Genomic DNA, 13871 nt, shown 5'->3' on the forward strand with positions numbered 1-13871 from the left:
TTTCATTATTTGTTTAATTTTAAGTAAGCATTAATTAATTTTTTATATTTTGCTACTTTTAAAAATATTGAATGTTGTAAATTTGTAATTAAAATGATATATGATACATGATATATTACTATCTAATATGTTTTTAATATATATGTTAAATTATACATAAAGTTTAACGTACATGTTAAATACAATTTGTCTGTTTTAAGATTTTGAAAAGATAGCGCGTATATATATGACATAAATTCGTAAAAATTTTTATACATATTTATTTAATAATTATATACACAGAGAGAGAGAGAGAGATTATTAAAATAATTCTTGCATTTGAAAAATATGATAAACTGCAAATACAAAATTAATATGTTCAATTATAATCTATAAATCAAGGATTTGCTTAACAAAATTTGTAAATTAACATTTTAATACAGAAAATAAAATTATGTAAGTTATATTAAAGCTATTATTAAAGATGCCCGAAATTTCTGGAATATTTAAGATCGTGGTTCTTCGGACTCGTCACAACCGTCAGAATCGTAACGAACGGTAGGAATGCGGAAGATTTCACGCTACATTCATTCGAACGTTGTTGTCAAACATATACATTCTTCTTATATCAGTACTTTTTCTACATAGATCATATCACGTGGCGAGCCGTGCTTACGAATTGACGGAATTTTCCAGGCCATTGTTGGGATATACGAATGGGGGTAGGTCGTATCGTCGTGTGATGAATCGACTCTCATTCTTCGGTATACCGTTCGCGAGTGCGAACGTCGGTCTGAATCATGTCTGAACTTATGATCACAGCAGCAGGACTGCAGAACTTTTACAAAAGTTAATTTTTCTAACAAGACACGTATCGCGTACAAGTGCAAAATTGTTAATAAACGTACTCACTTGTGTAAAATTACAAGTTTCTCTGAGAAGCAAGTTTAAATTCAAAAATTATTTTTTTTAATAATCAGACATGAAACTTAATAATTAAACGTAGAAATGGAAGAAACGGTGGCATTGATCAAGTCGTGCATAATTTCGAAGAAAGGCGGCGTGCCAATTGAAGATCTAAACGGTGAGTATTATCATTCTTTGTATATTATTTCGATTTATAAAATTACGTGAGAGAAAAAGAATGTTCATTGTTAAGAAATATCAGTATATTGTATAAAAACTGTTAAATAATACCTCATTGATTTCTTTAGATACCAATAACTAATAACTCAGATTCTATATACAGTTGTAAAATTCGCAAATTTATGAATTACTTTTTATTTGTTCTTGTTTATAGTAAGATTTGTGAGCTTCTCGCAATTAAATTATTTCATATACAAGCTCACTTCTTTAAGATTAATTTAACATAAAAATTATCCAAATAAAAATTACATTAAAATGTTGTAAAATTATTATAGTAAGAAAACGCTTTTATTATTCAAATTTTTTGATGAAATATTATATATATTCAGGGAATTCTATACCGTAAAATAATAAATGTAAGAATAAGAGAATGTGCTGCTTTTGCAGATGAGTTTCAAACTGTCGTCGGAGAATCTATTCCGTATCGTAGATTGGGATTCTCAAGTCTTCGTGCGCTTTTGCAAACTATAGACGGTTTGGAAACAACTTGGAATGATTTCGACGAAGTAACGTTAAGAATAAACGATTCTAAGATTTCTCATATCGACAGACTTATACGAAGGCAAAAAGTAGATTATTCAAAGACAAGAGTACGTTCACGGGAATTTGTATTACAACATAAAGTCAATATAATAATTATATATATTGAAAAAATCAATAACAACGTTTTATTTCAGAATAAATACTATAAACAATTTATGCGAAATGATGGCAATCTTAGATACAATAATGATGAACGTAGAGAAAAGAACAGATTAATTTATAATACCAATCGCGCCAATAGACGAAATCAAGATCTCGCACATCGTCGTAACCCAAATTTATTTGGAACCAGTAAGATATTCAATCCATTTTAAATTTGTAAAGAGAGATAATAGTATTTTACATTTTACGAAGTTTTTATTTAATTTAGTTTTCGCTTGTGCTCTCAGAAACAGCGCTCTTTATATTTAACTCTGTACTTCACAATTAAAAATTTTATGTTTTAATATCATTGTCGCACAAGTCATTTGGAATAATACCAGCGATCGTGTTTTATAAAAAAGATATTTTTTTAAAATAAATAAATTGCTTTACTTTAGATGGCGCGTATAAAAATAACTTCTTGAGTAGAGAAGAAGAAAATCATCATCCGGTAGTAATAGAAACAAATGAAGTGAAGAAACAAGTGAGTGTAACTTTCTGAAAAGTATTACAAAGTATTATTTAATCTGTTACGTTAATATTATATTAGGACAGCATATATGAACCTGTTGCAAACGGCCGACAATTACTTGGTGACGATTTCTTCCTACAACTTGCAATACGAAATCTTCATCATTCTATTTGGAGATACAAGGGTACGAGGTCGCACACGAAAGTTTTTCTTACGAAATTTCCAGCAAGTTCTGTTTATATTGAAATCCACGCGTTGGCTTCGTTATATATAATTCCTATTCCTTTTCCACTCAAAAAAAGTATAACTCCGTTTCTTATTTAATTAAAATTATTATTACTTTATATATATATATATATATATATATATATATATATATATATATCAAAGTAGTTAATGCGCAATAAAAAAGTTAAAATACGATAACTTTCAAGATAGATAATAAATATGTTTCAAGTTAAGATAAAAACTGTGGATTTTGTATTTCTCATTATTTTACACTTTGCAGATAGCTTAGCATTGCACTGTGGATTGTGTATCTCCGGACAGACTATTAGCGACTGTACTCGAGCTTTGAGGAATATCCGTTCCATCTCCAATCGTGTTGTGATTCTGCTTGGCTCGGTTGATGTTTACAACGTATGTTAATTTGGCTTTGCCCTATCTTCGGCGTGTCCGGGTCGCACACGACTAAACGTATCGAGAAGTAAATTGAATATAAATATTAATGGCAACTTGTGTTTATTGAAATCTCAGATAAAAATTATCTTAATAAGAAAACCTTTGAATGAATTTAAGCTTGTTATTTACTTGCATTTGAAAAACGTAACCAGATTTTTACTATTTTCAATATTTGATTCTTTTCAGAACGCCACTTGCGACGAGATGATAGAAGACATGACGGAGCTCTTGCAAGTTCTTCGGTCTAAATTTCATCTTTCTAACACAGCCATCACTATCTGTACTCTTCCACCTTTGGCTAATATCAGCATCTATTCTTATAAGAAACAAAGCATGGCGCTCCTTTCCTTCAACAATTGGATAAGATCTCTGGCGGATGATCCGTCTACAAGAGATACCTCTTTTGTCAACTATCCTGTAATAGATTTGTACACAAAGTTCTGCCATGACGAAACTTACGTCACAAATTACGACTGGTTTCAAACGTAAGTACCTACATCAGTTTTAGATATTCAGATAAATTGTCAAAATGTTAAAAGTTTTCGAATTATAATTGTTTAAAAATAAATTGGTTTCTTGAAATTTAAGTTCTTTATGAAAAAATAAATGACGAACTTTCTTGATTTCTGAAATCTTATTTGATTTCAAATAAACCTCACGTTTATACAGAATTTTAATTTGACTATTTTAACTTGGTTACAAAGAAGTTTAACGTTAAAAGAAAGATTTTATTGAAAGACAAATTCCAATTACCTATATTTCTCACTTATAGTAATTGATTTTTTATTTCTCACACAATGCGTTTACTGATTTTTAGCCAAGCGCGTAGAGTGTCCGGCACTAAACATTCCTATGTGCTGTGGAATGACATAGGACGGATGCGAGCTATGGATCTCATCTGCGAAGAGGAAAATACGGATCGGTCCAGAAGTCCCAGCTCATTGTCGATGCAATGAGCTAACTGGGATCTTCCGTTATATACGTATGATGAACGCCGTATAAGAAAAGAAGCAGAACGGTACACGATGGAGGGCCTTATTCGCCGTTGACGGCGAAGAACGCTTTATCGAGGATCCTCCAAGGTGTACCCTCCCGCTTCCTTCGTAGATGTGTGCCTAAATACCGTAAACACGTCCAGATCACATTTATGTCTGATTGCGAGCCTATTCTGTCTATGAAGAAATAAAAGTTGTATAACGCCGTCCGGATAAATCGCTTCATCGTGTCTAATCAAACGGTCGTTTTGCGCGAGAGATTGGTTCAAAGAACAATAACCGGATATACGGTCCCTGCTTTGTCACAAAGATAACTAGAAGGAGGGCGAGGTAATACATATGTCTTTTGTATATACACACACGTAGTATACAAATGTAGTTTATATTAAATCTTTGCTTTCAAATAGATACAAAGCTAACCGTCAAATTTAATTTCGTTTGTTCGCGTCTCAAGGAAATGGCCGTTGACGCAGGCTTTAAATTCACGCGAAGTATTAAGATGTATTCCGTTCATTGCATTTCTTTGTCACGTGTTTAAGATTAACTTTTCTCCCAATATTATAGTTTTCAAACGTAGATTTCATTAATTACTAATCTTAAAACTTCACGATTTAAACTTTATCCGTTTCGTGGCATTGTGGAAAAGATTAAACGAAAGTTCGATATAACAAGTGTTTAAGTACATTGAAAAAGTATAGTACATTTTTATAATTAAATGCGGGTGATTTAAAAATGACACAAATACTTTTTTGAAGAAATCTTAACGTTTCCTAATGAACAGCAGGAATGCGGCAGCGAACTTTAATCGCATCCCTTGTCACGTGTTTAAGATTAACTTTTCTCCGAATATATAGTTTTCAACGTAGATTTGATTAATTATTGATTTTAAAACTTAAGTTCAAGAGTTTAAATAGCAGTACAACATTAATATAAAAGATTCATAAATTTTCCCTATTGGTTTCTGAACGTCAAAATCATTATAAATTTGACAAAAAGTCAGTCACTGTTAAGAAATTATCGGCTATATTTCGTGAAACACGATCAAACGAAATTCAATGAATCATTACAAATTATGTAATATATAGATAAATTCTTGCAAAGAAATTAATCATGAGAAGGAATTATTATAGAGGTACAGGTCATATAGTGTTTCTTTGTGTGTGTGTATGTAAGTTATTTAATTATTCGAAATATTAGCTTTTATATGTATACTGTTCTGTATCTTAATATACATTAGCGTTTTATATACTGTATTTAATATACGCAAGCAAGTTTAAAAAATACAATGTTAAATTAAAGAAATTGAATAATAAATTAACTTCATAGTCAAATGAAATTAAATTATTTAAATGTGATTATTATTAATAATGAAAATTGCGAAAGAAAATTTATGAATGGGCAAAATAATTGATTTTTAAAATCAATTTTTTGATTTAAGAGGAATTAAGATTTAAGAAGAATAGTCTTCATAGTTTAAAAAGTGGTCAACTTTTAATTCAAAGTTTATAAATTAAAAAACGGAAATGTGTATTTTCCAGTCAATCTTGAATAACTTTAGGAATGAATGCGAGAAGAAAATACGTGTATTAATACATTGAGACGTGCAATTAAACAAATTGTGATAATAATTGCTAGAAGAATGTAACTAATATCATAATAATAATATATGCTAGCATATATATATGTATAAATTCAATTTGTAATTTTGATATTGTATATGATAAATAAGTACACACGCTTCAAATTTATATGTAATAGGGTGCACGTATTGTGATCAATAAATCACGAATACCTATAATTCATTTACTTTTCTTCTTCTATAAAGCCCAATTTAAAAAATATATATATAATTCGTGTTAGAGATTTTACAGGATAGAATTCTACCTATAACTATTAAATTATTCAAGGAAATAATTAAAAGTAGAAAATTATAGATTCTTTCTCAATCAGAAATCAAAGATGACATCTGCTCTTCTTAAATTTAAAACTTTCAAGTGTCAATAATTACTTTATTAAAATCAATAACCTGCTATAAAAATCTATCTTTATTTAAAAATTGTACACATTTTTTTTGTAAATAACTTGTTGGCTTGTTTGATTGTAAAATTTCTGTGATATTCGGCGTATTTGAAAATCTATTTGAAAATTAAAACGAGAGAAAGAGGAATCTACATGCACGGGAGAGGGTAAAGTTTAGGTTTAGATTTCGGTTAGTGATCGTAGGTCGTAGGATTTGTAGGGGGTTGTTGTTGTGTGTGTGAGTGCAGGAGAAACAGAGAAAATAACCAAACTATATTCTTGCAATGAAATAAGGACATTATAATAAAATAAGAGTGCTATATTGTAAGTATAAAAATATGAAAAAGGGACTTATTAGAAAATTTATCTAGCTGAATATAAAATATCTAGGGGCAGAGATATATGTTTGAAAAAGGGAATCATTGAGGTTAGGAATTACAGAGAGCAGATCAATCTCCTTAGGGTAATTGTGCAAATATAAACACTCTATTTGACTATAATATAAAACGGTTGGAAAAATAAATATTAATATTAATATCTCTGCAACAAATATCAGAAAAATTTATAATTTTTTAGTATGTTTATCTTTTGATAAAATTATATTCATATTAAAGATAATGTAAAAGTGATTATTATGTGACTGCTCAATTATGCTTGAAAAAGAGAGTCGGTTTACTTCAGTAAAGAATAAGATGTAGCATATTTCTGCGGGTTTGTTATTACATTCGTATAGATATACTTTGCATATGACATGAGTCGCTCGATAAACAATCGACATTTAATTGGGGACAAAGAGGAATTTAACTAGCATTAGAATTTGTTCTATGAAGTATTAAATTGCGGATATAATTAATTTTTGTTTGTGTGAGTTTGCTTTATTTGCTATGTAGTTTGCTTGAAACAATTGAATATTACTTGTTAATTTTAAAAAAGATTGAAAAACTTATTTTTACTCTCGATATACATCCTAACGATAAAAAAATATGTGCAGATAAATATGAGTGCAATTTCCAACGGTACTTACCCAAAGAGGGATTTGAGAAGTATGCTTGCTGAACGGAACGACTTTATTAGCGAAGAAACTGTATTCTGTAAACAGGACAATTTAGAACAGTCTTTGCATATACTGAATGAAGTAATGAGATAGATATGGCCAATAATTTTATTAAAATGCGCATAAGTATATATACAGATATTGATTGATGTCTAAATCTATAGGAATTTGAGTCATTGATCGGTATCCCACCGGTAGCCGTAGGCAATGATCGGCAAAGCGCAGAATCGTTGAAAAAGCTATGTGTACAAGTGATAAATGCCACTTGGAAGTTGACACACAAGCATAGATACTTAATGCAATTACACGATCAATTGATTGATTTAAATCAGCGAACTGTTAATGATAATGTTACTCTTAAGGTGAGTTTGCTTTTACTTAAAACATGTATAAGTATACTGAGATATTTTTTATTTTTCCACGCTGCACAGTAAAATGATTGGTGAGTATGTGTGGAAATTATGTACTGCTTATAAAATTATAATATTTAATAACAAATGTATGTACAGAATCATATAAAGCGCTTGAAGGAAGACTTACAGAAGAAGGAACATACGATATGTAAAGTAGAGGAGAGAGAAAGGAGACTTACTGTTAAATTTGAGGATGCATCACGCGACCTGAAGCAGGAAAAGGAAGAGGTAATTCTCAATTTATGTAGAATATGCTTATACAGATTGATTTGAATAATGTACAAAAACTGAAGTTAAATGTCTGATTCACAGATACGAAAGCTAAAGAAACAAGCTCAGTTTAAAGAGACTCAACATGAGCACGAAATAAGAAGAATCACGCAGAATAGTCAGAAGCTCCAAGAGCAGTTACAAAAATCTGCTGGTTAGTACTTAACATGATTTTAAGCTAATTATTCTTATTAAACGTACGACCATGTGTGGTGTGTGTGTGTTTTTTTATATTTATATAATATGTATCATAATATATATATATATATATATATATATATATATACACAGGATACTTTCTGAGTTAGTTAACGAGTTAGTTAGTTAATGAAATACAGTTTTATTATTCTCAAGTAAAATTCTTCGTGCGCAAAAATAAATACAGCCAGTTTAACTTGGCTGCATTATGAATTGATTATATTGGCCAGGAGTTGGTATACTCCAAAAATTTTGTATATGCATTACATAGATTTTGATGCTTGGTACATAACGCAATTTTGACTACAAATATACCTATGTGATAAAAATCGAGAGATTTTAATGATTTTTTGGCCCATACAGGTTCTTTTACACCAAGAGACAAATTATTACAAAAAATGCATGAGAAGGAGTTAACTGGATACAAGAAAACCATTTGCCGTTTGGAAGAAAACAATAGACAGATGTTGCAAGAAATTAATAATCTGAAGGAAGCTCTGGAGTTACATCAGATCGGAATTGATTTACATATCGAAGCATCCGGAGGAACATGGGTCAATGTAGATACTTGAACATAAAATATAATTGATATTTATAATTTATTCATATCTTTTAGACGTATATATAGGAAAAAAGTGCATACAATTGTTAGAAATATGTATAGTCTTAGAAACACAGCAATACGGAATTTTGTAGTAATATTTATTTTGTTCTATAATCTGTAATTGTTCTATAATTTGTAACTAGAGAGCTTTTGTATTTTGAATAAGTTTCGTTATTTTAATGTATTGATGCGTATTAGAGAAATTTTGTTTAATTGTAAGATTTGTGAATTGAATAAAGATATGCTTTGTGATTCCCTAACGTATATATACATTTCATATTTTGACATAGATATATTTTCTAGCCAAAAATAGCCTGAGAGTGGACGCGTTTTAAGTGGACTCGTCCACTGGCGCTTCAATATGCACAAAACGTGTATATCAATAAGATTTTTTTGGCGTGTTTTGCACAAAACTATTAAAATAAAAAGTATACTTGACGCTTAAAAAAACATTTACTCCCATTTTAGCTATTATTTTTATAATGGATTGTTACGTACTTACATTTTGGGTATGGCACGGAATAGAATCAAACAATCGTGTACGTAACGTGGAACAGAACTGTAGACATAGCGTGTTACCCACCGGAAATATCCGTAGCTACGTAATTCAATGTGCATATTTTATATACATAGAGACGAATGTGAATGGGTTCCATATAAAGTGTGAATACGTTACTCTCAGGCTTCTCTTTAGCTATTTTTTTCCATTTTTTCTATACATGCAATTGTAATTCAATATTAACGTAATTACATTTTTTAAATAAGAATGATAAAAATATAATAAATAGTTAAGAAATAGTAAAAAAAAAAGAAAAAAAAACAACAGATTTTCAAATTGGAGAACCTAATTAATAGGAAAATAATTCGAAAATTTGGTCATTATGTTTTTCTCTGTAATCCACAAAGGAAAACCAAGTGATTATGTTATGACAATGCAATCTTGATTTGATTTTTTATTCTTTGAGGGACGCAAGTACCATAATTTATTTAACCAATGTTATTTTTGGATTTATCTTGGATTCTTGTTTCTTCATTTTATACGTTATTCAGATCATCATTTCATCTTTTGATATATCGAGTCAAGATTCGATTGGTTTTTTCACAGATCAATTTCATCTAATCAGACTTAAATTATAAGACCGTTTTCATTTAGTGTCGCGGCATGAACGCATCAAATATAACGTATAATTATGGTTAACAAGAAAATGTATATTAGGATAGCCGCTTGATACAAAGCCTGTCCGCTGCTCTTTGAACATTTGCAGTTGCCCGCTTTGCAGACCGTGTTGTTCCGAATCGTTAGGTTCCGGGGGCCCCCCTGGGGATCCCACGGCTCCGGTCCCCCAGGTTGATCACCTCCCGGATACGCTATCTCATTCGGCAATCTGTTGTCGGTGCTATTGATGTGCTTCGAACTGAGCCTCAGAGTGCTCTTGCCATCCGCGCAAATGCCGTTTATCACGATGACGTTCGTGGTGACCAGGTTCATGCTCACGTTCGAGAAGATGCTGTTCCTCACGATAGCAACGGTGGCTTGGATAGACATCACCCCCGGTTTCTGCATCTCAAACTTGGAGCCGGTGATCTCGATCTTGTCGAAGTTAGCAAAGTTCAAGATTTCCTTGGCATTACGTAGCTCACTGTTCACTATGCGCAATGTCGCGCCGCCTTCCTCGGAGACATGCAGCCGGTCCACTCGCTCGATCGTAACGTTCATCATGATGAAGTGCGACACGTTGATGTGAGAGAATAACTCTTCTTCGAGGTTCTCGATGAGCGCGTCTTCGATCGCGAGTGTGTCGATAGCTATCAGATTCGTGAACGTATGGCCCATAATCTTTGGTATCCGGCCGATGTTCGAAAGCTTCAGCAGTTTCACGCGGTTCGACGTAAAGAAGACCTCGAAGTTGAGGCTGCCGCTGATATTCTGAACTATCATCTCCTCGAGATTGCTCGCCTCCGGAAAACTGGCGTAATGGAGGTTCGCTGAAACGCATCCTGTGACAGACACGCTGGTAATGTTCTTGTAATCGTATTCCTCTGGTAGGAGAAATTCCTGAAAAATCAGAACCATCAATCAAGTGCACACACCGTATCCAGCTATTTTACGTCAACTTATTTTGCGTCCTTGTGTGTTTAACGGACGCTTTATTATCAGCACTTTTTACGAAGAGATAGCGAAATCATTAGTTATACACAGTACTATTTAGTAATATTATTTTAAAGCTAATAAAAAAATAGAATAAAAGGAAAGATACGACGATATGACACGGAAGAATTAGTCAGCATACCTCGTTTCCGATGCAACTACACGCAATCCTTTTTTCATTGTGAACTTGACATTGTTCGTTGATTTTATTTGCAGTCGCGAACAATGCCGCAGTGAGTATTACAACGAGTAGGGTCGCTCCCATATTCAGCACATACAGCTATATCTGTGTATAAAATCTCACCGTCGATTGTGTTTGCACTGAAATTAGAAAGGGAAATTAGAAAGGAAATGTTTCGTTTTTCAGATTGATAAAGATACGATCCTATGACTAAAAAAATTGATTTTTCTTTAAACAATTTCTAATCAAAGGCAGATATACATTCAAAATAAATAATAATATCGTAAATGCGCACACACATATTAAAGACAAATATATTAATCAATCACAAATTGTATTTTAATATAATTCTATTGAATTTAATGCATATTTTGGATAAAACAATGTAAATCAAGCTCTATCTCTGAATGTTGCGAAAATTTATGAAAATCTCAGCGATTAAGTATTTATCAGACTCGAATGTCAAGTCTTCCACCATACTTCGTCTTTTTACATAAAATTTACTACGAGTATAAGGATATTCTTTATATGTGCCAATTTATTGTAAATATAAAAAAATTCTTTGTGTAAGAGCGAGCGGCGGAGTACAGCATGAAAGAGAAGAAAGCAGGCGATATTTTTGTGGGACAGCACAAAGATGAAGTCGAAGAAACTAATTCCAAGAAAATCAATAATGTTATTTATTATTAATGTTAAGCTAAAGATTGTTTTTAGATGAACGCACTTCTTCTAGATTGACTTCCCTTCGAACACAAGTAAAATACACTAGTTCGCAGAGTAAAAACTCCAAGACGAATTTTTTGACGCTAATGAATATATATACGTATAAGTTACCAGTCTCAATAAATCCGACTTTGAAACCAAAAAATAAGAAAGAAACGCTCTCATATTTTCGAACTTGGTGGTTTTCCGCACGGTAAAACTTCTTAGATTTTTTTTCTCGCCTTTTCCTTTAAAAATTTCCCCATTCGCGCTTTCTACGAGTCCTTATCTCTTGGCACTTGGTACTATAGTCAGATTTCAAGTTTCCGGTGATGTTTCGGCGACGTTTCCTGTCGGTGAATCCTTTGTCGTTTCAAGAAGAAATCACCGGAACAGCAAGCACTTCCTCGATGTTGAACGTATCGTAACGATAGCAGACAATGACTAGTTTTGGGTATCGCATTCAGCCGTCGCGTCGGATGAATCCACAGTCGAGTGCGCGATTAAGATAGACAGTTCTTTCGCGCCGCTTTTTTATGGTGATTGACACACGTGTATCGTAACGTGCTATTTAGTAAATATATTCCGGTAGCCGCGTGGAGTCCAGGGTTTGGCACGCTCGCTGATATTACAATGTAATCGGCAGCCTGACAATACTAGCGCGTTTGTGCTGCACGGTGAGAGAATGCACCGGATAAACGCGGTCAGTGTGGCAGAGAATATCTAAGAACTACCACGATAAGTTGTAATATTAACTGCTCTGATAACGTTTATTGTGATACACCATCCTAATGGCTACAAAGTTGCATCATAATTGTGGGCTTTGATGTTATAATGATACACTTTCAGAATATTTTAGATTTATAAACTTAGTTACTTTAGCGATGGATAATAAAATATTATTCTTTTAATTTCCAGTAGATCTTACTTTTTAATAGAAATTTAGTTTAGGACTTAATTTAAGAAAGATGAGTGTATGTAATATGAAGCATGTAACGTTATATGGAATTATAAAAAATAATAGTCCATTTTCTTGAATTTATTTTTTATAATGAAGTATAAATCCGGATAAACAAGTTAAATCAATTTTGTTCCGCTTTGAAATTCTGATAACACGGAAAATCGTAAGTATTTCGACATTTTTATTAAAAACAAGTAATAAAAATCAATTTCGAATTGGTCAACAGAAATTGAAGAATAACCTATGAAATAGATGAGATATAACTTACATTTATATTATACGAAGATTTATTGATTGATTTTTGTCTGCCATGTATTATTTTATATGGCTATCTTTTTTTCATAATGAAAGTTATTTGTGAGAAGGCTTCGGTATAATAACATTCAAAGTATTATAATTATCGCTTCTGCATTTCTTACGTGGTTATTGTGAATGTAAAAATAAAAGTACGTTATATTTAATAATATCATTTTAAACGTATTTATAGCTTAAGTAACACATAATCTTTATTTAGATTAATATTGCAATGTCACACGTAGAAAGAACAATAAATACATCTTCAAATTGAACATTTTATAAAGAGATTATGATTCTTATAGAAAATTATATAATTGTATATATACAATATACAATTACATATATGTGATTGTTATAGAATTGTAAAAATTGTTGACATGCTCGTTATAATCGCATTATGATAACGCAACAGCAAATTAAATTATAGATTAATTAGTTTGTATTAATTTGTAATACCTACGATTCCCTGAATTAAGTCATTATACATGTGCGACGCAAATATATAAGGAAAAGAAATCGTGTGATGGATCAAGATGAGAGGTTGTGCAACCATTAACTTTGTAAATTTAATAATTCATCACTTTGAAATGCTGAGAATAATAATTGTGTTAATCTACATTAGGTCAGCTGCTAAACAGTGGCGGATTGATCATTATAGACACAACAGGCGTTGAAATCGTAGAACTAAATCATTATTCCCATTTTTTAGGGATAATAAAAATACGCTATAATTGAATAAGAAATTATCCGCTAAAATGTGATCTTTTTCAAGACAAAATGTAGCGCGTTTTTGACTATTTATTTTTAACAGTAGAATACTTTTTATGGGAATAGACAAGACTCGCTCCCATTTTATTTTCACATCAGGGCCTCCGAATTCTGCTGTCTAAACCGTATCGAAACGTTTGATTTATTCGATCACTGCCATTATATATCAATGAACAAGAATTCAATGTGCATTATGATACATCGCACGAAGCGATTCGGATAGAATTAAACAGGGGATTTTACAACATCGCTCGCGGTGCGGAAAAGACGGGAATACCACAAACGGCGCACACCAGTT

General features: G+C 31.7%; 4 protein-coding genes across 5 annotated transcripts in view; 2 read left to right on the plus strand and 2 right to left on the minus strand.

Moving 5' to 3' along the window:
• The window catches only part of LOC143897968 (putative GMC-type oxidoreductase Mb1310), a 32416-nt gene extending 25376 nt beyond the window's left edge, over positions 1-7040 (minus strand). The window contains exon 1 of the mRNA XM_077406995.1: positions 7001-7040. The gene's annotated coding sequence lies outside the window, so the exon portion shown is untranslated. The remainder of the gene's footprint in view (positions 1-7000) is intronic.
• Positions 722-5755, plus strand: LOC143898120 (uncharacterized). The gene is made up of 8 exons (XM_077407347.1): positions 722-1063; positions 1513-1715; positions 1803-1959; positions 2208-2293; positions 2360-2465; positions 2790-2920; positions 3149-3447; positions 3780-5755. Exons 1-8 carry the CDS (start codon positions 988-990, stop codon positions 3916-3918), a joined length of 1197 nt encoding a protein of 398 aa, XP_077263473.1. The 5' UTR covers positions 722-987; the 3' UTR covers positions 3919-5755.
• LOC143898210 (afadin- and alpha-actinin-binding protein A-like) lies at positions 6154-8886 on the plus strand. Its single transcript, XM_077407512.1, has 6 exons — positions 6154-6300; positions 6968-7111; positions 7195-7392; positions 7540-7671; positions 7756-7867; positions 8275-8886. Exons 2-6 carry the CDS (start codon positions 6974-6976, stop codon positions 8481-8483), a joined length of 789 nt encoding a protein of 262 aa, XP_077263638.1. The 5' UTR covers positions 6154-6300; positions 6968-6973; the 3' UTR covers positions 8484-8886.
• On the minus strand, positions 8768-12494 carry LOC143898163 (uncharacterized). 2 transcript variants are annotated; one of them, XM_077407465.1, is made up of 3 exons: positions 11790-12494; positions 10807-10985; positions 8768-10571 (listed from the first exon to the last, which is right to left on the minus strand). In XM_077407465.1, the coding sequence occupies exons 2-3, from the start codon at positions 10927-10929 to the stop codon at positions 9687-9689; spliced, it is 1008 nt and encodes a 335-aa protein (XP_077263591.1). In that variant the 5' UTR covers positions 10930-10985; positions 11790-12494; the 3' UTR covers positions 8768-9686. The 2 variants fall into 2 exon arrangements, with proteins under 2 accessions (XP_077263591.1, XP_077263584.1); XM_077407458.1 differs by having other exon boundaries at positions 11680-12494.
• Between the last annotated feature and the right edge of the window lie 1377 nt (positions 12495-13871).

This window comes from Temnothorax americanus, unplaced genomic scaffold (genome assembly GCF_048541705.1).
Source record: "Temnothorax americanus isolate GAGA-0224 unplaced genomic scaffold, ASM4854170v1 Scaffold1, whole genome shotgun sequence".
In the NCBI taxonomy this organism is placed as follows: domain Eukaryota; kingdom Metazoa; phylum Arthropoda; class Insecta; order Hymenoptera; family Formicidae; genus Temnothorax; species Temnothorax americanus.

What these genes read in the sequence shown, in the direction of transcription:
- LOC143898210 (XM_077407512.1), top strand. Translation starts at nt 6,974, where the DNA reads ATGAGTGCAATTTCCAACGGTACTTACCCAAAGAGGGATTTGAGAAGT. An exon ending in CTTTGCATATACTGAATGAA is followed by an intron (nt 7,112 to 7,194) that starts GTAATGAGATAG and finishes CTAAATCTATAG; the next exon opens with GAATTTGAGTCATTGATCGG. An exon ending in ATGATAATGTTACTCTTAAG is followed by an intron (nt 7,393 to 7,539) that starts GTGAGTTTGCTT and finishes ATGTATGTACAG; the next exon opens with AATCATATAAAGCGCTTGAA.
- LOC143898120 (XM_077407347.1), top strand. Translation starts at nt 988, where the DNA reads ATGGAAGAAACGGTGGCATTGATCAAGTCGTGCATAATTTCGAAGAAA. An exon ending in CAAATGAAGTGAAGAAACAA is followed by an intron (nt 2,294 to 2,359) that starts GTGAGTGTAACT and finishes ATATTATATTAG; the next exon opens with GACAGCATATATGAACCTGT. An exon ending in TTCTATTTGGAGATACAAGG is followed by an intron (nt 2,466 to 2,789) that starts GTACGAGGTCGC and finishes TACACTTTGCAG; the next exon opens with ATAGCTTAGCATTGCACTGT.
- LOC143898163 (XM_077407465.1), bottom strand. Translation starts at nt 10,929, where the DNA reads ATGGGAGCGACCCTACTCGTTGTAATACTCACTGCGGCATTGTTCGCG. An exon ending in GTAGTTGCATCGGAAACGAG is followed by an intron (nt 10,572 to 10,806) that starts GTATGCTGACTA and finishes CTGATTTTTCAG; the next exon opens with GAATTTCTCCTACCAGAGGA.